Below are 27,321 nucleotides of genomic sequence, written 5' to 3'. Positions count from 1 at the left end.
GTAGAAAGTCAATTCAAGTGATTATTGTCTCCCAGCGCCTACAGTTGTGTCAGCAAAAGGGGACAAAAAAGGAGAGAAGGGGTGGAGGAAGACCTCCTGCTTGGCGAGAGAGTCCCGGGAGACAGTCGGTGAACGAGACACGTCCACGGCAAACAAAGTCAATTCATCAGGGGAAGGTAAAAAGCACACGGAAAATGACAAATGAAAGAAATATTGAAATAAAAGAAGACACATTAATGCATGGATCCAATCGCTGTGTTGGAGCTTTGACATTATAGACATCCTTATGAACGGAGTTTTGTGATGATTAAAAAAAATGTCACGCACACACGCAAACTATGATGTTATTTGTATTCCTGCCTTTTTATTTGTCTTTTTTTCCCCCCTTAGAATGTCCTCATTTTCTTTTCTACGTTTTTTTGTTGTTGCTGTTTTTACAGAGGAAAATACTGTACAACCTCTTTTTTTTTATTTTATTCTCAAAACAATATGTGGAGCAAAATCACCTACACACATCTTTATTCCCTATATGATGAATATTTATTTCCAATGCCAAGCTCAGGAGATACTTTATGACCAGTGTGTCCGCCCCTCAGTCGTACATATTTTCTCAAAACAAACCAAAGCGACAGATTCATAATTTAGCACGACAATAAGAGCATCGCCATCAAGTTTTAAAAAAAAAAGAAAATCACAGTCCTTATTAGTGTTTCCTCGCACGCCTGCCATTTAACTGGCACGTCCATTTGCTTGCTAACAAATATTCCCATCGACAAAAAGAAAGCAAAACAAAAAAACAGTCTTATCTTTGTTTTTAAATAAATCACAAAACAATATTTTTTTCCACACTAACATCTATTTGTGCATTAAAGCAAAGTGAACTAAAAACAATCTTTTAAAGCAAATTCCCTGTTAACAGATATATATATATATATATATATCATATATTTTTTTTGTTAAATCCCCAGACTGGTAAAAATGAAACTAAAAAGTGCAATAACACCCTAGAAATTCTCATTTTTTGTAAGGTCACATAAATATTAAATAAAACGCGTGACAACAGGAGCTCGACTATGACAGCCGTGACAGTGGCCCCCTCCCAAAAAAAACAAAAAAAAAACAACGCCGTTTGAGGCAGTTTTCGGTCTGTACATTTTTTCAAAATTAAATACACACCCTGACGCAAAACATCCGCCCCCCCCTGACCCCCCCCCCCCCCCCTTCTTCTATGGATCAGCTTACGGATTGATATGCGTCTCGCTGACGGCAACAAAACAACATGATGCAAAATGGTAACAAAAATAAAACACAAGTCATCCACCGCCTTTTGTATATGCGTCACGGTCAGCTCGTAGAAAAGTGCACTGTCCACACACGGAGTTGGTTTCCACCGCCAACATGGCGGCGGTCCTTGGGGAGGGGAGGGGTTTTTTTTTTTTTTTTTTTTTTTTTTGGGGGCCACACAGGCTGCTTTTTTTTGGTGGCTTTACTAGCAGAAGGTCACGAGAGAGCGAGGACGACGACGACGCCTCTAAAGATCCACAGTCCAAAATGTCTTAGAGAGAGGAACGTGTGACCCCTCCCTCCCTTGCTGTCTCATAATAATAATAATAATAATGATAATAATAATTATAATAATGATAAAGACAAAAAAAAAATCGAACATTCTGTTTCTCTTTAGTGATTCACTTCCCTTTTTTTCTTTTTTTCATATGTGCGCTCGGCCCTTCAGTTCATGTTGCAAAGTTCCTTTTCTATGCTCACACACGCATACACACGCACACACACACTTACATACGCACGCGCACACACTTACATAGATACTTATATCGGGAGACTTCTTGGGTTTTTTTTTCTCCACACCAAAAAACATGAAAAATAAAAAAGTAATAAATTAAAGTCAAACATGCACGCTCACAAAACGACTGATGCTTTACATGTCCGCCGCCCCCCCCCCCCCTACCCCCCCCCCCAACCCGCGTGTAAATGGCGGTTTGATTCTGTGTGTCTCTGTTCATATTTTGAATGCATAATTGAATTAACAATGTTGGTCATCTTGTAAACATCATCATAAATCATTTTTGGGCCGTGGTGTTTTTCTCTTCTTTTCTTTTTTTTTTTTCTTCCCCCCGTCGTCCTGGCTGCTGTCGTGTGAAGTCTCCGAGCGTGATGAACGAGAACACTTTCGTTTCTACAACCGCCCGAGTTCGCCATCACGGGTCGCCGTCTTGTTTTTCCAGTTGGGAAGTGTCAGCGTGGTTGAGGGAAGCACGAAAACTCTCCCCGTTGTCCTTCTCCCCGTCGGGCTCCGCCATCGAATCGTCGTTGGAGTCAGAGTTGAGGTCTTCCTCCGCCTCCTCGTCGTCGTCCTCGTCCTCTTCTTCTTCCTCCTCGGCCCGCACCCCCTCTTCGGGCGACATGTCGTCCTCGGCCTCCAAGGACATTCCCGTGGTGTCGTCCTGAGCCGCCAGCACGCCGGGCGCGCGCCGCGCCGCCTCCTGGTGCAGCTTCTTGCTGAGGTCCAGAGAGTCGTTGAGACCCAGGCCGGCGGCGTTCTTGAGGAAGAAGAGCGAGCCGCTGGTGTCCGTGCCCAGGTTGAGGGAGCTGTCCAGGCTGATGGGGGCCGGGTACGGGTGGTGGTGGTGGTGGTGGTACTCGGACCCGACGGCGCCCGCGGAGTAGAGCATGGAGGGGGCGCTGCTGTTGATGGCGTGGGCCAGGCCGTGGAGGCGAGCGGGCGAGGACGTGGTGAGGAGCACGGAAGCGGCGGGGGAGGCCAGGTGGTGCACGCCTTCCTGTTTGGGCGACGCGGGCGGCAGCTCGCCTCGCTCCTGCTTCTCGTGCTTGCGCTTGTGGGAGTCCATCTGGGACATTCCCACCACAGTGTGCTTACATTCGGGGAAGGTGCAGTGGAAGTGGGAACACTTGAGCTTATACTTGCAGTCGGGAACCTCGCAGTCGACGCTGGAGCTGAACTGGCAGAAGCCGGCGGCGCTGATCACGTCCTGCTTGCCGTGATGCTTGCGGTGCGCCGTCACCTTGGTGCTGTCGGTGCAGCGGAAGCCGCAGCGCAGGCAGTGGAAGTGGGTGCTGTTGCCCGAGAACTGGCAGTCGGGGAAGTTGCAGCTGAGCGTGGACTTGAAGCGCTTGAAGTCGTCCAGGACCAGGTTGTCCACGCGGTCGTGGTGCTGGGCGTGCTTGTACATGTGCGTGCGGCCGCAGAACTTGTAGCCGCAGTTCTCGCGCGTGCAGTGGTAGTGCGTCACCTTTAGGGAGAACTGGCAGCCCGAGTCCTTGCAGTTCTCGTACAGGTCGTAGCGACGGAAGCCCTCCAGCATCATGCCCTCGTCCAGCATCTTGCGCGAGGACGCCGTCTTGCGCCGCTTGCCGAACGGAGACATGTCCTCGATGATCCAGAAGCGCTTCTTGGCTCCGGCGGCGGTGGGGATGGAGATGGTGTTTCCTGGAGGAAGCACATTAAAGTGTAATCAGTTGCTTCTCAAAGTGAAAGCCACAAAGTCCATAATCACGCGGCGAGATGTTCCTGCTAATGTCCAACCTTACTCAGCCAGGAGTGCTTCACAGCTGAGTAAGCACGCACAGCCACAAAGTCCTGCTCCTAATTCCCATAATGACTCGAAGAGGAGGCAAAGTGAAAGATTGACTTTGGAACATGACACTTTTACGCCGTGTCTCCTGCCTCCAAACAGAGACGGAGATGCGGGTCTTGACCGACCCTCTTATCTGCGCCCTACTTTACGAGGGGGCCTCCACCTCGGGGTCACCGCTAATGATGTGATCCCCTATTGCATGATGGGAAACAGTGGGCCTCCATAAAACTTGAGGCGTGATTAAAATAACTGGCTTGTTAATGGATGATGAAGATGGCCTGTTTTTTAGGCGTCTAACTCTAGAGTTGCAGCGATTAATCGATTAGAAAAAAAAAGCTTTGATTTGTATTCTGTTGCTTCGATTAATCGTTTCATGAGTATAACTAATAACATCTGATAGTTGGAACTTTGAATACACAGACATAGTTTCCGCAAGGCCTCTGCAATAGCATCTGCACTCTGAAACAATTAATAGATACAAAAAAAAATGCTTCAATTTATATTTTGTTGCTTCGATTAATCGTTTCATGAGTATAACTAATAACAAATGATAGTTGGAACTTTGAATAAACAGACATAGTTTCTGCAAAGCTGCAACAGATCTACACTCTAAAACAGTAAAAAAAAAAGAAACAAGATTTGATTTATATGTTGTTGCTTCGATTAATCGTTTAATGAGTGTGACTAATAAAAATGTTTAAAAAATATATCCAGACTGCAAAGACATTAATCAATGAATTAATCAATTAAAAAAAAGAAGCTTCGATTTGTATTTTGTTGCTTCGATTAATCGTTTCATGAGTTTAACTAATAACAAATGATAGTTGGATCTTTGAATACACAGACGCAGTTTCCGCAAAGCTCTGCATTAGATCTACACTCTAAAACAATTAATAGATTTAAAAAAAAAAAATGCTTCAATTTATATTTTGCTGCTTCGATTAATCGTTTCATGAGTATAACTAATAACATATGGTAGTTGGAACTTTGAATACACAGACATAGTTTCCGCAAGGCCTCTGCAATAGCATCTGCACACTAAAACAATGAATAGATTAAAAACAAAATGCTTCAATTTATATTTTGTTGCGTCGATTAATCGTTTCATGAGTATAACTAATAACAAATGATAGTTGGAACTTTGAATACACAGACATAGTTTCCGCAAGGCCTCTGCAATAGCATCTACACTCTAAAACAATTAATAGATTAAAAAAAAAAAAATGCTTCAATTTATATTTTGTTGCTTCGATTAATCGTTTCATGAGTACAACTAATAACATCTGATAGTTGGAACTTTGAATACACAGACATAGTTTCCGCAAGGCCTCTGCAATAGCATCTGCACTCTGAAACAATTAATAGATACAAAAAAAATGCTTCAATTTATATTTTGTTGCTTCGATTAATCGTTTCATGAGTATAACTAATAAGAAATGATAATACTTGGAACTTTGAATACACAGACATAGTTTCTGCAAAGCTGCAACAGATCTACACTCTAAAACAATTAAAAAAAAGAAACAAGATTTGATTTATATGTTGTTGCTTCGATTAATCATTTAATGAGTGTGACTAATAAAAATGTTAAAAAAATATATCCAGACTGCATAGACATTAATCAATTAATCAATTAAAAAAAAGAAGCTTCGATTTGTATTTTGTTGCTTCGATTAATCGTTTCATGAGTATAACTAATAACATCTGATAGTTGGAACTTTGAATACACAGACATAGTTTCCGCAAGGCCTCTGCAATAGCATCTGCACTCTGAAACAATTAATAGATACAAAAAAAAATGCTTCAATTTATATTTTGTTGCTTCGATTAATCGTTTCATGAGTATAACTAATAAGAAATTATAGTTTATAGTTGGAACTTTGAATACACAGACATAGTTTCTGCAAAGCTGCAACAGATCTACACTCTAAAACAATTTAAAAAAAAGAAACAAGATTTGATTTATATGTTGTTGCTTCGATTAATCGTTTAATGAGTGTGACTAATAAAAATGTTTAAAAAAAATATATCCAGACTGCATAGACATTAATCAATTAATTAATCAATTAAAAAAAAGAAGCTTCGATTTGTATTTTGTTGCTTCGATTAATCGTTTCATGACTAATAACAAATGATAGTTGGATCTTTGAATACACAGACGCAGTTTCCGCAAAGCTCTGCATTAGATCTACACTCTAAAACAATTAATAGATTTAAAAAAAAAAATGCTTCAATTTATATTTTGCTGCTTCGATTAATCGTTTCATGAGTATAACTAATAACATATGGTAGTTGGAACTTTGAATACACAGACATAGTTTCCGCAAGGCCTCTGCAATAGCATCTGCACACTAAAACAATTAATAGATTAAAAACAAAATGCTTCAACTTATATTTTGTTGCGTCGATTAATCGTTTCATGAGTATAACTAATAACAAATGATAGTTGGAACTTTGAATACACAGACATAGTTTCCGCAAGGCCTCTGCAATAGCATCTACACTCCAAAACAATTAATAGATTAAAAAAAAAAAATGCTTCAATTTATATTTTGTTGCTTCGATTAATCGTTTCATGAGTATAACTAATAACATCTGATAGTTGGAACTTTGAATACACAGACATAGTTTCCGCAAGGCCTCTGCAATAGCATCTGCACTCTGAAACAATTAATAGATACAAAAAAAATGCTTCAATTTATATTTTGTTGCTTCGATTAATCGTTTCATGAGTATAACTAATAAGAAATGATAGTTTATAGTTGGAACTTTCAATACACAGACATAGTTTCTGCAAAGCTGCAACAGATCTACACTCTAAAACAATTTAAAAAAAGAAACAAGATTTGATTTATATGTTTAATGAGTGTGACTAATAAAAATGTTTAAAAAATATATCCAGACTGCATAGACATTAATAAATTAATTAATCAATTAAAAAAAAGAAGCTTCGATTTGTATTTTGTTGCTTCGATTAATCGTTTCATGAGTTTAACTAATAACAAATGATAGTTGGATCTTTGAATACACAGACGCAGTTTCCGCAAAGCTCTGCATTAGATCTACACTCTAAAACAATTAATAGATTTAAAAAAAAAATGCTTCAATTTATATTTTGCTGCTTCGATTAATCGTTTCATGAGTATAACTAATAACAAATGATAGTTGGAACTTTGAATACACAGACATAGTTTCCGCAAGGCCTCTGCAATAGCATCTACACTCTAAAACAATTAATAGATTTTAAAAAAAATGCTTCAATTTATATTTTGTTGCTTCGATTAATCGTTTCATGAGTATAACTAATAACATCTGATAGTTGGAACTTTGAATACACAGACATAGTTTCCGCAAGGCCTCTGCAATAGCATCTGCACTCTGAAACAATTAATAGATACAAAAAAAATGCTTCAATTTATATTTTGTTGCTTCGATTAATCGTTTCATGAGTATAACTAATAAGAAATGATAGTTTATAGTTGGAACTTTGAATACACAGACATAGTTTCTGCAAAGCTGCAACAGATCTACACTCTAAAACAATTAAAAAAAAGAAACAAGATTTGATTTATATGTTTAATGAGTGTGACTAATAAAAATGTTAAAAAAATATATCCAGACTGCATAGACATTAATCAATTAATTAATCAATTAAAAAAAAGAAGCTTCGATTTGTATTTTGTTGCTTCGATTAATCGTTTCATGAGTTTAACTAATAACAAATGATAGTTGGATCTTTGAATACACAGACGCAGTTTCCGCAAAGCTCTGCATTAGATCTACACTCTAAAACAATTAATAGATTTAAAAAAAAAAATGCTTCAATTTATATTTTGCTGCTTCGATTAATCGTTTCATGAGTATAACTAATAACAAATGATAGTTGGAACTTTGAATACACAGACATAGTTTCCGCAAGGCCTCTGCAATAGCATCTACACTCTAAAACAATTAATAGATTTAAAAAAAAATGCTTCAATTTATATTTTGTTGCTTCGATTAATCGTTTCATGAGTATAACTAATAACATCTGATAGTTGGAACTTTGAATACACAGACATAGTTTCCGCAAGGCCTCTGCAATAGCATCTGCACTCTGAAACAATTAATAGATACAAAAAAAATGCTTCAATTTATATTTTGTTGCTTCGATTAATCGTTTCATGAGTATAACTAATAAGAAATGATAGTTTATAGTTGGAACTTTGAATACACAGACATAGTTTCTGCAAAGCTGCAACAGATCTACACTCTAAAACAATTAAAAAAAAGAAACAAGATTTGATTTATATGTTTAATGAGTGTGACTAATAAAAATGTTAAAAAAATATATCCAGACTGCATAGACATTAATCAATTAATTAATCAATTAAAAAAAAAGAAGCTTCGATTTGTATTTTGTTGCTTCGATTAATCGTTTTCATGAGTAATAACAAATGATAGTTGGATCTTTGAATACACAGACGCAGTTTCCGCAAAGCTCTGCATTAGATCTACACTCTAAAACAATTAATAGATTAAAAAAAAAAAAGCTTCAATTTATATTTTGCTGCTTCGATTAATCGTTTCATGAGTATAACTAATAACATATGGTAGTTGGAACTTTGAATACACAGACATAGTTTCCGCAAGGCCTCTGCAATAGCATCTGCACACTAAAACAATTAATAGATTAAAAAAACAAAATGCTTCAATTTATATTTTGTTGCGTCGATTAATCGTTTCATGAGTATAACTAATAACAAATGATAGTTGGAACTTTGAATACACAGACATAGTTTCCGCAAGGCCTCTGCAATAGCATCTACACTCTAAAACAATTAATAGATAAAAAAAAAAAAAAGCTTCAATTTATATTTTGCTGCTTCGATTAATCGTTTCATGAGTATAACTAATAACATATGGTAGTTGGAACTTTTAATACACAGACATAGTTTCAGCAAGGCCTCTGCAATAGCATCTGCACTCTAAAACAATTAATAGATTAAAAAAAAAAATGCTTCAATTTATATTTTGCTGCTTCGATTAATCGTTTCATGAGTATAACTAATAACATATGGTAGTTGGAACTTTGAATACACATACATAGTTTCCGCAAGGCCTCTGCAATAGCATCTGCACACTAAAACAATTAATAGATTAAAAACAAAATGCTTCAATTTATATTTTGTTGCGTCGATTAATCGTTTCATGAGTATAACTAATAACAAATGATAGTTGGAACTTTGAATACACATACATAGTTTCCGCAAGGCCTCTGCAATAGCATCTACACTCTAAAACAATTAATAGATTAAAAAAAAAAAAATGCTTCAATTTATATTTTGTTGCTTCGATTAATCGTTTCATGAGTATAACTAATAACATATGGTAGTTGGAACTTTGAATACACAGACATAGTTTCCACAAGGCCTCTGCAATAGCATCTGCACTCTAAACCAATTAATAGATTAAAAACAAAATGCTTCAATTTATATTTTGTTGCTTCGATTAATCGTTTCATGAGTATAACTAATAACAAATGATAGTTGGAACTTTGAATACACAGACATAGTTTCTGCAAGGCTGCAACAGATCTACACTCTAAAACAATTAAAAAAAAGAAAAAAGATTTTATTTATATGTTGTTGCTTATATGTTTAGTAGGGTTGTTGTTGCTTCGATTAATCGTTTAATGAGTGTGACTAATAAAAATGTTTAGTAGGGGTGTCAAAAAAATAGATTTTCGAATAAATCGCAATTCTTAATTGTAATGATTCTTAATCGATTAAACAAAACAAAAATATATGTACACATATATACAGTACAGGCCAAAACACACTTTCTCATTCAATGCATCTTGTTTATTTTCATGACTATTTACATTGTAGGTTGTCACTGAAGTCATCAAAACTATGAATGAACACATGTGGAGTTATGTACTTAACAAAAAAAGGTGAAATAACTGAAAACATGTTTTGTATTTTAGTTTCTTCAAAATAGCCACCCTTTGCTCTGATTACGGCTTTGCACACTCTTGGCATTCTCTCGATGAGCTTCAAAAGGTAGTCACCTGAAATGGTTTCCACTTCACAGGAGTCATATCAGTGACAATTTACAAGAATAGTCATGAAAATAAAGAAAACACATTGAAATGAGAAGGTGTGTCCAAACGTTTGGCCTGTACTGTATATACAAATTGGAAAAATAATAATATATATATATATCTTTTTTTTTTTTTTGGAAAAAAATAAAAAAATAAAAATTAAATTAAATTAAAAAAAATAAAATAATATATATATATATATATATATATATATATATATATATATATATATATATATATATATATATATATATATATATATATATATATATATACATATATACATATATATATATATATATATATATATACATATATATATATATATATATATATATATATACATATATATATATATATATATATATATATATATATATATATATATATATATATATATATATATATATATATATATATATATATATATATATATATATATATAGGGACGGCGTGGCGAAGTTGGCTTACTGGGGTTCAATCCCCACCTTCTACCATCCTAGTCACGTCCGTTGTGTCCTTGGGCAAGACACTTCACCCTTGCTCCTGATGGCTGCTGGTTAGCGCCTTGCATGGCAACTCCCGCCATCAGTGTGTGAATGTGTGTGTGAATGTGGAAATACTGTCAAAGCGCTTTGAGTACCTTGAAGGTAGAAAAGCGCTATACAAGTATAACCCATTTATCATTTATTATTTATATATATATATATATATATATATATATATATATATATATATATATATATATATATATATATATATATATTTTTTTTTTTTTTTTTTCCCCAATTTGTCCTGTCCAGCCACTTACACAAACCATATTGTTGACGTAGATGCCCATATTTGCTGTACAGATTTACTTTAGAAAAAAGAAGTGTTGGATACTTATCTTGCTGCCTTATTTTTATTTTGACTTTATCAAATGTTTAGAATTATTTTATTTTATTTTTTAAGTTTTCTTTTAAGTAAATGTATCAAAGCTGTTTATCTATTGTATGGATGAATGTAGTTTATCATAGAACTGGCACTCAATTTTGATAAAAAAAAAACATTGATTTTGAAACGAGAATCGATTCTGAATCAAATTGTTACCCCCCAAGAAATTAATCGAATCGTGCGGTGCCCAAATATTCACAGCTCTAATGTTCACTTCCTGTATGTTATGGCTAGATGTCACAATACTTTAGTCCAAGTCATCCATGCTGTACTATAGACAAGAGTGAGTTGATCTTGCTGGAAAAGCCTATTTATGATGTGGTCTTTGCATGAAAGTACATAGAAATGTTAACAGCACAGGACTCAATAGAGATTGACAGCTGCAGTGTTTGGGGATGTAAGTACCTGCAGCATCCTGCACTATAGGGACGTCATTTTTAACTGGAGACGGAGTGGCAATGATGGGGCTGAAAGCTGGTGTGTTGGTTGGCATGACAACACTCCGAGTGGCTCCCAGAGAGGTGCTGAGCAGAGAGTATGACAGACAGGATGGAGCGAGGAGGTATGGGAGCGAGGGCAGGGGATGTCGGAGGAGAGCGGGAGATAAGGATGAGGCCTGGGCCTGGAGGCCGGCCTGAGTAACGGAAAGAGGAGGAGGTGGAAGCTGCGGTGGAGGAGGAGGAGCTGGAGGAGGTGAGGAAGGAGGTGCGTTTTGAGGAGTGTCAGCAGGGGTGGTGGGAGCAGAGGTGGTGGTGGGGTAGCCTTGTCCTGGAAAGACAGGGTGAGTAAAGAGGGTGAAGGGAGGACAGCAGGAAGGGGAGGAAACACACACACCCACACACACACACACACACACACACACACATAGAGGGATGGGGGGTAAAAAGGGAAGACAAAGATAAGAGAATGAAACAAAATGAGACCCATTGAAGACAAGTAAGGCAGAAAAACTATGATGATAGAGGAAGCACCCCACAGAGAATTGTGAACTTTTTTGACTAAAAGTGTAGAAAAAGTGGACAAAAAGTCACAATGCCAAACATTTTTTTTTATGCTTCATGAAGATGACCAAGCAGAATTTATCCGTAACTCAACACTGTTGCCATGGCGCTGATTCTATGTTATGATATCATGCTGGTGATAAGGAGTGTGGCATGACAATGCATGTTTCCATGCGTCTCACCTGCTGGGGAGCCCTCATTGCCCAGGGGGGTGCTGGTGCAGCTGCGGTCCTGGTTGGAGGACTCGGATGAGATCCCCAAGGGGCTTCCCCCGCCTCCCATGTAGTCCACGTAATCATCTGCGTCGTCTAAGGTGGCGGAGGAGTAGCTGGAAGTGATGTCAGAGTGGGCCCCCATGGGCCCCGACATCATGCCGTGCATCTCATCTGTCCTCTGGCCGAGTGGCATCACCTGCAAAGACGACATTTTTACCACGGTACTTAATGCAGGTGTTGCCTTTTGCCGTACGGTCAAACATTTCTTCATGCTGCACAGGTGTTTGTGCCATTAGATGAGGAGAAGAAGACACAAAACCAGAAAAGCCACAATTAAATCACAGGTGCTCATACTCAAGAGCCGGGGGCCGCGTCATCGTTTTATGTGGCCCATAACAGCCTGGAAATAACGTGTCAATAAAGCACTTCATCTTTCTTACTAAACTTATTCCTTCATTCAATTTTGACAGAAAAACTGCATGTACTGCATACAACTGCACGTCTTAAAAACTTGAATATTATGTAAAAATGCAAAAAAACATCACATTATCATATATTCCAAACATCTTGGTGATATTTAGATATCTGCTTGTCATCCTGATATATGATTTCAAACTAAGTTATTCATCGATTTGTACATATTTATTTTGTTTAATAATTGAATGCATAGGCAATTGTGTAATAATGTTATGAGGCTATTATACATTAATATTCATACTTTTTCACTGTTAGTAAGAGCGATGTGGCCCTCAATGAGTGGGCCACAGACACACTCAAATATCATAAGTGTTTTTGGTCTGTTCTGTGTAGAGCTGTCACTTATAAGACAAAAAAAAAATCAATGATATAAAAATACCCTCATTTTAATTTCTAATCTGCATACACGGATGACTTGTAAACTATCAATCTTTTTTTTTTAATCTTTTTTTTTTTTTTTAACGTTTATTAATAAATAAAATCTATTTTCCAACACATGATTTACAGTTTTACTTTTTTCTATCTTGGTATTTATATTATATGTTTATTTGTATAATTTCGATGTATTTTTTCATGTTTTTCATTTTTTAAATCTTATTTTCTAGATATTATATATTTAGATATTTGAAAAAAAAAAAAAAAAAAGAACTTAAAAACTGTATAATTTGGAAAAACTTTTAATTCAAAGTAAACAACTATGAATACTTTAGACACGTCTTAAATTTACATAATGCACATATTGTTTTAGTTGCGCAACACTGAAATCATTTTGGAAGGAAGTACACTCAGTTATGTTCAAAGTACTGGCATGTAATGACAAGTGAGATTAATGAATACGGACAGAGGATCGTTTTTGGCTAAGGTTCTTTTTACGGCTCCTAGAAAAAAAGCTATCACAAGATCACTGATACAAACTCCAACCTCCTATTTGGAATCGGTGGCACATTATAAAGGAAATATGGTCAATGGAAAACATGACTGTATTACATTTGTGTGAAAGACTGGTTAAAGAAAAGATGGCTGAAGTGGACAATTTATTTAGAATTTTTTTTTACTATATGTTTAGTATGGAAGCACCCCTGTGATGATACCACTGAAAAAAATAAAATAATGAATGTTCTCACAAGCATATTTTGCTTCGTTTGTTTATTATTGTTATTTGTCGTTGTTGTTTTTTTTCACAAAATACAATTGTAGTTATTTCTTTCTCTTAAGTTTTGCACTATTTCAATTAAGATATATTTATACATTTATCCCACACTCTAAATCAGGGGTGTCAAACGTAGGGCCCGAGGGCCGGATCAGGCCCGTGAACAGGTTTTATCCGGCCCGCGGGATGAGTTAAGTATAAAAATTAACCTGAAATTTTTTAATAAAAGAAGCAGCTGTTCTAAATGTGTCCACTGGATGTCGCAATAGCAATTATTTGTATCTTTGTAGATGATGCTACATACGTACAAAATAAACCACATGATGTTAGTACATCAGTCGAGGAAAATTACTACAAACTACATAAATAACATACTGTAATTTGATTTTGATATTATTTTTTTATCTTGATGTATCGAAAATGAACACTAATGAGTTGACTGATGAACATTATCACATCATTTTTTCTGAAAGTATAAATAACGACAAATAAAGATAGAATACTATTAACTGCAACATGTAAGTGTAAAAAAACCCCAACAACATTATGATTTGTACAATTTCAGAATGTGCTTGTTCTAATTTTAAACAAAAAATAATAAATCTGAAGTCGTCTTTATTTTTTAAGTTATCCTGCCGTGATTATACCAGTCCGGCCCACTTGGGAGTAGATTTTTCTCCATGTGGCCCCTGATCTAAAATCTATTTCAACAGACATCATTATATTTCTATTAAGTCTTTGTATATTATGTACAAACCCTGTTTCCATATGAGTTGGTAAATTGTGTTAGATGTAAATATAAACAGAATACAATGATTTGCAAATCATTTTCAACCCATATTCAGTTGAATATGCTACAAAGACAACATATTTGATGTTCAAACTAATCAACTTTTTGTTTGTTTGCATATAATCATTAACTTTAGAACTTGATACCAGCAACACGTGACAAAGAAGTTGGGAAAGGTGGCAATAAATACTGATAAAGTTGAGGAATGCTCATCAAACACTTATTTGGAACATCCCACAGTTGAACAGGCTAAATGGGAACAGGTGGGTGCCATGATTGGGTATAAAAGTAGATTCCATGAAATGCTCAGTCATTCACAGACAAGGATGGGGCGAGGGTCACCACTTTGTCAACAAATGCGTGAGCAAATTGTTGAACAGTTTAAGAAAAACCTTTCTCAACCAGCTATTGCAAGGAATTTAGGGATTTCACCATCTACGGTCCGTAATATCATCAAAGGGTTCAGAGAATCTGGAGAAATCACTGCATGTAAGCAGCTAAGCCCGTGACCTTCGATCCCTCAGGCTGTACTGCATCAACAAGCGACATCAGTGTGTAAAGGATATCACCACATGGGCTCAGGAAAACTTCAAAAACCCACTGTCAGTAACTACAGTTGGTCGCTACATCTGTAAGTGCAAGTTAAAACTCTCCTATGCAAGGCGAAAACCTTTTATCAACAACACCCAGAAACACCGTCGGTTTCGCTGGGCCCGAGCTCATCGAAGATGGACTGATACAAAGTGGAAAAGTGTTCTGTGGTCTGACGAGTCCACATTTCAAATTGTTTTTGGAAACTGTGGACGTCGTGTCCTCCGGACCAAAGAGGAAAAGAACCATCCGGATTGTTATAGGCGCAAAGTTGAAAAGCCAGCATCTGTGATGGTATGGGGGTGTATTAGTGCCCAAGACATGGGTAACTTACACATCTATGAAGGCGCAATTAATGCTGAAAGGTACATACAGGTTTTGGAGCAACATATGTTGCCATCCAAGCAACGTTATCATGGACGCCCCTGCTTATTTCAGCAAGACAATGCCAAGCCTCGTGTTACATCAACGTGGCTTCATAGTAAAAGAGTGCGGGTACTAGACTGGCCTGCCTGTAGTCCAGACCTGTCTCCCATTGAAAATGTGTGGCGCATTATGAAGCCTAAAATACCACAATGGAGACCCCCGGACTGTTGAACAACTTAAGCTGTACATCAAGCAAGAATGGGAAAGAATTCCACCTGAGAAGTTTAAAAAATGTGTCTCCTCAGTTCCCAAACATTTACTGAGTATTGTTAAAAGGAAATGTAACATATAACACAGTGGTGAACATGCCCCTTCCCAACTACTTTGGCACGTGTTGCAGCCATGAAATTCTAAGTTAATTATTATTTGCAAAAAAAAAAAAAAAGTTTATGAGTTTGAACATCAAATATCTTGTCTTTGTAGTGCATTCAATTGAATATGGGTTGAAAAGGATTTGCAAATCATTGTATTCCGTTTATATTTACATCTAACACAATTTCCCAACTCATATGGAAACGGGGTTTGTATGTTTGTATATTTGTTCCCTCTAAAATGTCAAATAAAAACTGTAAAATTATGTATTCACTTATGGGTCATGTTTTAATGATGGTTTTCATTATTTACTGCAAACCTCTGTTCTGAAAGCAGGACTTCTAACAACTGGCTGTCTACCTGTGTGTATGTTAGCACAAAGCAGCGAATTAGGAGTAAAGATGAGTTTATAACACTTATTTTCAACACATAAAAACGCTTATTAAAGAGTGTCTGTGAGGCACTTGGCACCTGATGCACTTCACATATTTCTGCGTAATTACCACCTCGTGAAAGTCACATTGTGTCTCATTGTACCTGGGACGGGACTCGATCAAAATTCTTGCCGAGCATCCGCCTCATGTGTTTGCGTGCGTGCGAGGTCATCTGGTGCTTGAGCAGGAAGGAGAACTGGCAGCCCTCGCGGATGCAGTGAAAGTGGCTGTTGACTTGGTTATATTTACAACCTGGCAACACACACAAAAACAACAACAGTCGTAAACATGTTCCAAAGAGTATTGTGCTAAAAGGCCAAATATTACGAGTGTGACACGGGGTCCTTTGATTAGATCAGGCAAAGTGCAATATTTGTACTTTTTTTTTTTAATACCATGATAAAGCTGTGACACGTAGGAGGAATATTAGATCACCGGAGTGTCACACTGAGCAAGTCAGGGCTTCTATGCACTAAACCTGTGGAGCTCTTTTATTACACTGACATGCTTTATTCAATTAGGAATTTACATAAATAAATTCTCATTTTGGGTGGGCCAATAATGCACACACACCCCTGCGAGCCAAAGTAAATACACAATTATTGCCGTATTAAATTCATTTTTCCAAGTGTCTCCATTGTTGTTTGCGCTTTTGTTCCCTTTTCTGAACTGCAGCCTGCGACATCTTCTGCTCTTTCCCCCTGTTTTTAGGCCCTAATTGCTTTATGATTTCAAATTAAATGAATGTTCCATTTTGTGCCGCTTAATCAAATACTCTTTTATAAAAGGCAGGCAGGAATAATTGAGTAACATGCTGGGCAGGTGCTAGCATGTCAGTCGCCATGGCACCCGGGTTTGAGGGCAGCGTACGCGCGTGTCATCAAACAGCGCACACACGCACACACATGGCGTTTTAAAGTTGAGCAAATAACAGCAACCCCCGTGACACGGCGTGCCTTTTGTGACATAGAAGCCAGGTAACATCATCAGTTTAACGCGGCTGCCATGGATACTGGCAAGCCATCAATTCTTTATGACAGGAGTGTTAGCCATGTTAATCCTCTCTGTTCCCCTCCAACACACCCCAGCTCAAACAATACACTTGGCAGATCAGACTGGGGAGCAAAAACAGCTGTTTAGGGCTTGTTTTTGTTTGCTTTGTCTCGGCGTAGTGAAAAGCTTGTGTAACTGCGGGGGAAAAAGAAAAAAAGTACGACAAAACAGATCACTTTTAATTCATTTGTGCGCGATGGCAGCGGCGGCTGTGAGGCGCAGCTTCCCAGCGCAAACAGGCTAAACCAGACAAGCCGGTTAATTAACAAACACAAACCTAATTGCTCATTTCTGACAGGGGCAAAAAAAAAAAAAGGAAGAGGAAAACAAAGTCGGATGCCCACTGATGTTATTGCTGCTACAGTCGGACCACCTTGGGGACCTGAGGTGTCTTTGTGAGGAAGACAAATAAAGCGGAGAGCGCCCTCCTTGTCGTAGCAACACTTCCCCTGACGTCTTTGACGATTGGACACGCCAAGCAGAAAAGCAAGACCGAGTCATTCAGAATTTGGTTCACTTTTTCAGGAAAAAAAACATTTGTGTCATGCATATCTGCCCGTTTTTGCTTTTTCTTCGGCTTGTCAGAAGAGAATTTACATTAAAGATCGCCTATGATGACTTTTTTTTGTCTTTTCTGACTTAAAGATGCTGCAAAGTTGGATACTAGTGTTAATTATTGTGCAAAAATATGGGGAAATACATATCACAACAACATAATGCCTTTATTTCTTTTACAGAAAAGAGCAATTTGTATTAATTTTAAAGTACAATATAGAGACCACACAAATCCACTCTTCATTAGGTCAGGATTATTAAAACTAAAAGACATTGTAGTATTGCATACCGTATTTTTCTGACTATAAGTCATACTTGCCAACCTTGAGACTTCCGATTCCGGGAGGTGGGGGGTGGGGTGGGGTGGGGCGTGGTTGGGGGTGGGACGGGGGCGTGGTTGGGGCCAGGGGGCGTGGATGGGGGCGTGGTTAAGAGGGGAGGAGTATATTTACAGCTAGAATTCACCAACTCGAGTATTTCATATATATTTCATATATATATATATATATATATATATATATATATATATATATATATATATATATATATATATATATATATATATATATATATATATATATACATATATATGTTTATATATATATATATATATATATATATATATATATATATATATATATATATATATATATATATATATATATATATATATATATATATATATATATATATATATATATATATATATATGTATGAAATACCTGACTTTCAGTGAATTCTAGCTATATATATATATACCGTAATTTCCGGACTGTAAGCCGCTACTTTTTCCCCTCGTTCTGGTCCCTGCGGCTTATACAAGGGTGCGGCTTATTTACGGCCTGTTCTTCTCCGACACAGACGAAGAGGATTTCGGTGGTTTTAGTACGCAGGAGGAAGACGATGACACAATGATTAAAGACTGACTTTTCATATACCGGTAGGCTGGTTATTTTGATAACGTACAGGCGAGCACTTTGTATTACTTTGCACCGTTGTATTATTTGTACTCTGCACGAATGCTGTTCTCCATGTCAAAGATGTGAAAGTTTGATTGAATGATTGAAAGATTTATTGTTAATAAATGGGACGCTTTGCGTTCCCAAACAGTCATCTCTGTCCCGACAATCCCGTCCATGGTAGCAGGAACCCCTATATACTACGCTAATTACACATCAAAACCCTGCGGCTTATAGTCGGGTGCGGCTTATATACGGAGCAATCTGTATTTTCCCCTAAATTTAGCTGGTGCGGCTTATAGTCAGGTGCGGCTTATAGTCCGGAGATTATGGTATATATATATATATATATATATATATATATATATATATATATATATATATATATATATATATATATATATATATATATATGTATATATATATATATATATGTATATATATATATATATATATATATATATATATATATATATATATATATATATATATATATATATATATATATATATATATATATATATATATATATTTTTTTTTATTTTATTATACATATAAAGAAAAGAAATACTTGAATTTCAGTGTTCCGGAGGCTATCCAGTAGATGGCAGTATTGTCCTGTTTAAGAGTGTCACAACATTGATGTTTACGGCAGACGAACTGCTTTACAGTAGACGAAAACGTGACTGCTGTTGTTGTGTGTTGTTACCGCGCTGGGATAATAAACCCACATAAGAAACCAAGAACTCGCCCTTGATCATTCTACAGTTATAACGTGATTGGGCAGGCACGCTGTTTATATTGTGGGAAAGCGGACGTGAAAACAGACTGTCGCCGCTGTCCCCACTCAGGTCCGCATGCCTCCAGCTCCGGCTGATTTCCGGGAGTTTATCGGGAGAAAATTTCTTCCGGGAGGTTTTCGGTAGAGGCGCTGAATTCTGGGAGTCTCCCGGGGGTGCGACTTATACTCAGGAGCGACTTATGTGTGAAATTATTAACACATTACCGTAAAATATAAAATAATATTATTTAGCTCATTCACGTAAGAGACTAGACTAAGATTTCATGGGATTTAGTGATTAGGAGTGACAGATTGTTTGGTAAACGTATAGCATGTTCTATATGTTATAGTTATTTGAATGACTTACCATAATATGTTACGTTAACATACCAGGCACGTTCTCAGTTGGTTATTTATGCGTCATATAACGTACACTTATTCAGCCTGTTGTTCACTATTCTTTATTTATTTTAAATTGCCTTTCAAATGTCTATTCTTGGTGTTGGGTTTTGTCAAATACATTTCCCCAAAAATAGCGACTTATACTCATGGACTTATACAGTGCGACTTATATATGTTTTTTTCCTTCTTTATTATACATTTTCGGCCGGTGCGACTTATACTCCAGAGCGACTTATACTCCGAAAAATACGGTACTCTATTAGTGATGTTCAAAGCTAGAAAGAAAGTTCTTCCGAAGGACTTACAAAAGTTATTCGTGTTCAAGTCTGAAGATGAGAATCACAGAAGGCCGTATGACTTTAAACATATAAGAGCGCGAACAAATTTGAAACAAACGTGCTTGTCTGTTGGTGTGAAAGCATGGAATTCTCTAAAGAAAGACTTAAAAAGTTGCGAGAATATTTTTGAATTTAAAAAGAGTTACAAAAAGAGACAACGGGCATTACCGTATTTTTCGGACTATAAGTCGCAGTTTTTTTCGTAGTTTGGCCGGTGGTGCGACTTATACTCAGGAGAGACTTATGTGTGAAATGATTAACACATTACCGTAAAATATGAAATAATATTATTTATCTCATTCACGTAAGAGACTAGACGTATAAGATTTCATTGGATTTAGCGATTAGGAGTGACAGATTGTTTGGTAAACGTATAGCATGTTCTATATGTTATAGTTATTTGAATGACTCTTACCATAATATGTTACGTTAACATACCAGGCACGTTCTCAGTTGGTTATTTATGCGTCATATAACGTACACGTATTCAGCCTGTTGTTCACTATTCTTTATTTATTTTAAATTGCCTTTCAAATGTCTATTCTTAGTGTTGGGTTTGATCAAATAAATTTCCCCCAAAAATGCGACTTATACTCCAGTGCGACTTATTTATGTTTTTTTCCTTCTTTATTATGCATTTTCGGCCGGTGCGCCTTATACTCCGGAGCGACTTATACTCCGAAAAATACGGTATATCAAACTGTTTTTTGGATTTTGATTGGACGTGTCATTGTGAAAATTAAAAAGTATGTTGGAGTTCGGGTGTTGCTGGAGGGAACAGTGATAAAGTCATCTAAAATAATTTGTGTTAAAAAAGGGGGCAGATAAATATAAGAATATTATTCTTCCATCTGCTCCTTTCTGATCATGGAAATGTATAAGAAACAAAAAAAACAATGAAGGTGTGAACTGTACGTGGCTTGTATATATGCATTTTCATGAAAGGAATAAAAAGAAATGATGACGTTGCCAAAGCATCAAATCACAAGCTTTGGTGTGAGCCTGCATGCAGTTTTGGATGCTTCTGTTCACAGGGTTTTACAGCCTGGCTACGTACTTATTTGGACATTAAGCCAAGCTCTCGGCCAGAAGCTACTCCCTCTCTGCTTCAGGTTATGAGGAAACACAAGAAAGGTAAGATAAAGTATTATTTTCATCTAATTTTGGCATGTACATATTGCCACTACAGTGTGACAGGCAGTGACATAAGTGCTGCTAAATGCATCTTTTCTCTCTGAATCGATCGGAGTGTGCAGGTGTACCTGATGTTGTGACCGGGTGAATCTATACATGTTTAATTTCCACCGACGTCAAGATATATATAATTAAACAGTGTAGATGTTCAGAAGATAAATTATGATACTTTTGGAGAGGGAGGGGCGGGGTTTCATTTGCAATCTGGGATTGCCTCCAGAATTGAACGTCTTGCAGACAGACTCAAAACATGGGTTACAAAAGCGACCGCGGAGCAAAACTTACACCAAAGCATATCCAACACATTACTGATTCTAACACTTTTTCCACCAAGTAACACCTCAGAAAAAACTTGGCTTTCCAAGCACCACCATAATGACCAACATTAAAATACAGTCGCGTAGTAGGCCTAAGTATTCAATGAAAAAAAGGCAGAGGTTTTATTTAGCAAGTATATTCAATATTTTTGGCCACTGTAACATTACACACAGTTTGAACAGTAACACTGTGTTTGAATATAGGACAATAAAACACCGTACTTTAATCGAGTGATTCTTTGGTGTACCACTAAATGAATATAAAAATCACTTAATTAAATATTCAAACACAGTGTTACTGTTCAAACTGTGTGTAATATTACAGTGGCTGAAAATATTGAATATACTTGCTAAATAAAACCTCTGCATTGTTTTTAATAAAAACTTAGACCTTCGACGCTACTGTATTTCGATGTTGGTCATTATCAGTGTTGGGACTAACAAAGTAACGTTATTTTCAGTGGTAACTAGTAATCTAACGCGTAATTTTTTATATTCAGTAACTCAGTTACCGCTACTACATGATGCGTTACTGCGTTATTTTACGTAATTTTTTATGTAGTATCGGCTAGAAACAGAAGATCTGAGTGTGTTTTATTGGAGTGCTGCAGTGTCGTCCTTCTGTGTCACAAGGAAAAGAAAAGGCGTGCTTTGTGTGGGTGTGGGCGTAGTTGGGGGGCGCAGGGGAGGCGTTCCTCCAGGGCCTATGTACTTTGGGGCTAACAACCTTCACTTTACCCGGAAGTGGGTCTTTACAGCTGAGGGTGAATGACGAGGCCGGCGGTTTGTTGCAACTTTGTGACTTTATTGGACGCAGCCATCCTTCAAGCTAGAGCACCTGCACGCACTCACTGTCGCCGTTCCCTCACCTCTCTCGCCCACTCACTCACTGACGTCACTCACCTCACATGCTGTCATATCTTAAAGGGCCACACACACACACACACACGCTACTCTCATAACAACTAACAAGACATCATGGCGAAGCCAGAAGTCCAGTTTCTTAACATGGAGACATTCTCAATACTTTTCTTTTGTCGAGCACAAAGAAAATAACATTTTAGTTAAATGTAAGTTGTGTCTTGGATCAAAGATCCTATCTACTTAAAGTTAAAGTTCCATTATGTTGCAGCTATTTAAAATAGTTTTGTCAATTTGTTCTGGCCTGAAATAAATTGGCCCTTTGAAACATATCTTTGTCTTTGTGTGTTGTATGTAGACCACATTGCTTTCTGAGTTCAGTGATGCAAATGCATGTCAAGTTGATCAACAGATTGTATTATTCTCCAGTGCAATAACTGTACTGAAATGAAGGCTAAAAGGGCATTAATGGGAGAAAAAAAAAAGTAACTAAATAGTTACTTTTCACAGTAACGCATTACTTTTTGGTGTAAGTAACTGAGTTAGTAACCGAGTTACTTTTGAAATAAAGTAACTAGTAACTGTAACTAGTTACTGGTTTTCAGTAACCAACCCAACACTGGTCATCATGGTGGTACTTGGAGAGCCAAGTGTTTTCGGAGGTGGTACTTGGTGAAAAAAAGACAACAAGGTGGTGTTTTAAATGTAGATTAAAATCATCAGATGTTAAGCAAGGCGACTCACATTTAACACAACTGCAGAATGGAAGTTAAGGGATAGATTGAGCCTTACTTTTCTTTACCAGTTTACTTCTTCTTACGCTTTAAATCTCTTGCTCAACGATAAAGGCTACATGATAGGGCAGGGCGATATATCGAGTTTGTAAGATGTATCGATATATTTCTAAACAAGATATGAATTAAGAAAATATCGTGATATCGATATAATTTATTTCACGTTAAAATGATCAAACGCCGCTTATTTGTTGTGTTCCTTGTTCTCCACCGCTCCCCTAAACCCTTTCCCCTTCCACCTTCCAAGATGTGCTTGCACGTATAAGAACATCCATGATTGATTGGTTGTTTTCTCTGATGAGTCACGATTGGTTGAGATTGGGGCAATTTTGAGGCAACATATGGTCATGGAACCAGGAAGGGAAATCACAACAGACATCCCAAATGACGACGAGTCGTAGGAGAGAATAGCGATTCATATATTAAAAAAACTAATGGAAGATGGCAGAGGGATTCTCTTCTTTCGATGTTTCTTTAAGCGACGTAGACCACGTCCAGGAAACCCACAATGCGTCTACTTGTTTACCATGTAAGCCCAAATCCAAACTGTTCTCCAGTTGCCTATTTCGCACGAGAAATGCTGCCAAAAATTTATTATTTACACAGCTACTTTTTCAATTTTTTACACAGAAAGAATATTTTTCTATTTTATTTATGTTATGTAATTCTGTGCTGTTAATACCCATCTTGACTAACTGGGTTAATAAAAGTGCCACTGACTGTTTACAGTACAGTTGTCATTCACTTCAATTTCACTAAAAAATGAATATCTTTATATGTATACTTTCACCGGAAAATATATCGAGATATATATTGAATATTGAGTTTAAGTAAAAATATATTGAGATATTAGGGCTGAGAATCTTTGGGTGTCCCACGATTCGATTCAATATCGATTCTGGGGTCACGATTCGATTCAAAATAGATTTTTTTTTTCAAGTCAACACGATTCTCGATTCAAAAATGATTTTTTCCCGATTCAAAAGGATTCTCTATTCATTCAATACATAGGATTTCAGCAGGATCTACCCCAGTCTGCTGACATGCAAGCAGAGTAGTAGATTTTTGTAAAAAGCTTTTATAATTGTAAAGGATAATGTTTTATCAACTGATTGCAATCATGTAAATTTGTTTTAACTATTAAATGAACCAAAAATATGACTTATTTTATCTTTGTGAAAATATTGGACACAGTGTGTTGTCAAGCTTATGAGATAAGATGCAAGTGTAAGCCACTGTGACACTATTGTTCATTTATTTATTTTTTTATAAATGTCTAATGATAATGTCAATGAGGGATTTTTAATCACTGCTATGTTGAAATTGTAACTAATATTGATACTGTTGTTGATAATATTCATTTTTGTTTTACTACTTTTGGTTTGTTCTGTGTTGTGTTTGTGTCTCCTCTCAATTGCTCTGTTTATTGCAGTTCTGAGTGTTGCTGGGTCGGGTTTGGTTTTGGAATTGAATTGCATTGTTATGGTATTGCTGTGTATTGTTTTGTTGGATTAATTAATTAAAAAAAAAAAAAAAAAAAAGTAAAAAATAATAATAATAAAATTAAAAAAAATCGATTTTTTAAAAATGAGAATCGATTCTGAATCGCACAACGGGAGAATCGCGATTCGAATTCAAATCAATTTTTTTCCACACCCCTACGAGATATACTTTTTCGTCCATATCGCCCAGCCATACTACATGAGGTGCTTTTGCGACACAAGGCGCCTTCACATCACGCCCCAATCCGTCGTCATTGTTGGAGATGCTTTCTTACCCAGCCGTCCGCACTCCTCCCGCTTAGTGAAGTATTTGAAGCCGTTGGCGGCGCGGCGCTCGGCCTTCTCGTGCTTCTTGACGTGCCACGGCAGCTTGGTGGTGATGTTGGTGACGAAGTAGCAGCCGGGCCGCATACAGTGATAGTGGCCCCGCATTCGGAACTCGCAGTGCTGCAAGGACGACACAAACAAGACGTTCCATCGGCGTTGTTGACAGACAAAATACGAGATGGTGAAAGAAACGAGGATGATGTCATCTCATATGCTCCTCACATCCTCTAGGGGACCGATTTGTGCGGTATCTGTGATGTATTAACCAGTCCTCTTTCTCTAAAATTAATAATGATGACCCCCAGGGTCATGCCCACCATCTAAGAAAAGGCCATTGTATTTCCAAGGCCCCCCTCTCGAACATGTCTGCACACCACCATCTGTTGGTGAGCTCCACATCCCAAAGGACTGAGCCAAATAAGATTTGCTGAGTTCAGGAGATGGAGGCTAAGGGGAGGAGGGATGGAGGACAGAGAGGCGCTGAGAATGGGGGTGATTTTCGACACATTAATGAATTCATTTAAACGCTTTTCCAAATATGGGCTCATGAGAGCAGGCAGGGGGCTGCCATTTAGGTTTCATTTGCCGAGCATTCCCCTGATTTTTGCCCTATTGCAGACAGCCTTGTTTACCGAGCCAGTGACAATGATTTATTGGGTAATATCAGCTAAATTGGCCTTTTCTGAGAAGAGAATGCGGCAGTCAAAATGACATTATTGACATATAAACAGGCATTACTGGGGTGACTAGACTGCCTTTTTTGGCAGAGATGGAAGACGCTGAGCAGCGTTTGTGAAAGCCTTGAGTCAAATCACCTCAAATGGTGCTGTAATAGGCAGCATACTTCACGCTCGGAAGGAGAGGGGCTCAGTGACAGCAGGTATCATGGCGGTGCACTCACCTGGTTGGGACATAGACACTGCAGGGAGTAGTAGGAGAACTGGTCCCGGACGTTGACCAGGTTGTTGTTGGGGTTGATGTGGTCCAAGCAGTGGGACTCGGCCTTGCCAGAGGTCTTGCACACGTACTTGCAATTTCCAAACAAACAGTGGAAGTGGAACTTGTTGGAGTATTTACAGTCCGTTGCCAGACACGGATCACTGGATGAATGAAACATACAGAGAGGAGTTAGGGAAAACAATCCATTTGGATTTGTGGGAAATAGATCCCATGATAATTTAGTAGGATTTTGCACAAACTTATATTCACTGTGCAGGTCAATTACAGTTTTGGTGTTAAATGTGTTATTATTGAACACTTTCTTTCCTATGTATTTGTTTGATACAAAATGTGCATCAAATAAAATTCAAGTTTGATTAAAAAAACTTTAAAAACGTTTTTTTCATAGTTTGGGTGCGACTTATACTCAGGAGCGACTTATGTGTGAAATTATTAACACATTACCGTAAAATATCAAATAATATTATTTAGCTCATTCACGTAAGAGACTAGACGTATACGATTTCATGGGATTTAGCAATTAGGAGTGACAGATTGTTTGGTAAACGTATAGCATGTTCTATATGTTATAGTTTTTTGAATGACTCTTACCATAATATGTTTCGTTAACATACCAGGCACGTTCTCAGTTGGTTATTTATGCGTCATATAACAAACACTTATTCAGCCTGTTGTTCACTATTCTTTATTTATTTTAAATTGCCTTTCAAATGTCTATTCTTGGTGTTGGGTTGTATCAAATAAATTTCCCCCAAAAATGCGACTTATACTCCTGTGCGACTTATATATGTTTTTTTCCTTCTTTATTATGCATTTTTGGCAGGTGCGACTTATACTCCGGTGCGACTTATACTCCGAAAAATACGGTACAGTACTGTATTGCGCTTTATATTGTTTTCAAACTTGGCTGGAACACATTATTTATTTTTACATCGTTTTTTATGGAGAAATTTGCTTCTATATACAAACTTTTCTATTTACGAACTCTGTTCAAGAACCAACTAAGTTCATAAGTCTACGTTCCACTGTATTTATAATCATTGTGCAAGCTCCAAGCCATGTACGATAACAAAGTGGAGATATAAACTCTGTTTTCAAACTAATACATGAAAAAAAAGGTGATACCCACATACTTAGAAATATTATTGTGGGCACTTTTATGGTAAAATAAAAAATGTATATAATTAAACCAGTTGCTGCATGACAAGTGATTGGAAAGCAAAGGTGCACACGTAAACAACTAGCATAAA

The 27,321-nt window shown here is 37.2% G+C and overlaps 1 protein-coding gene across 5 annotated transcripts in view; it reads right to left on the bottom strand.

The window, feature by feature from the left end:
- Positions 1-1,984: 1,984 nt before the first annotated feature.
- Positions 1,985-27,321, bottom strand: part of casz1 (castor zinc finger 1) — a 176,361-nt gene continuing 151,024 nt past the window's right edge. For 3 of the 5 annotated variants that reach the window (XM_062054338.1, XM_062054336.1, XM_062054337.1), the window contains exons 14-19: positions 26,013-26,211; positions 25,060-25,231; positions 16,132-16,280; positions 11,816-12,044; positions 11,038-11,400; positions 1,985-3,463 (exon numbers count right to left, since the gene is read on the bottom strand). In XM_062054338.1, coding sequence (XP_061910322.1) covers positions 2,214-3,463; positions 11,038-11,400; positions 11,816-12,044; positions 16,132-16,280; positions 25,060-25,231; positions 26,013-26,211 — 2,362 coding nt within the window. In that variant the 3' untranslated portion in view covers positions 1,985-2,213. The remainder of the gene's footprint in view (positions 3,464-11,037; positions 11,401-11,815; positions 12,045-16,131; positions 16,281-25,059; positions 25,232-26,012; positions 26,212-27,321) is intronic. The other 2 variants (XM_062054339.1, XM_062054340.1) reach the window with 1 other exon arrangement.

Source organism: Entelurus aequoreus, linkage group LG07, assembly GCF_033978785.1.
Source record: "Entelurus aequoreus isolate RoL-2023_Sb linkage group LG07, RoL_Eaeq_v1.1, whole genome shotgun sequence".
NCBI classification, from domain to species: Eukaryota; Metazoa; Chordata; class Actinopteri; order Syngnathiformes; family Syngnathidae; genus Entelurus; species Entelurus aequoreus.
Note: the sequence above shows the minus strand (reverse complement) of the source record. Positions and strands in the feature narration are given on the sequence as shown.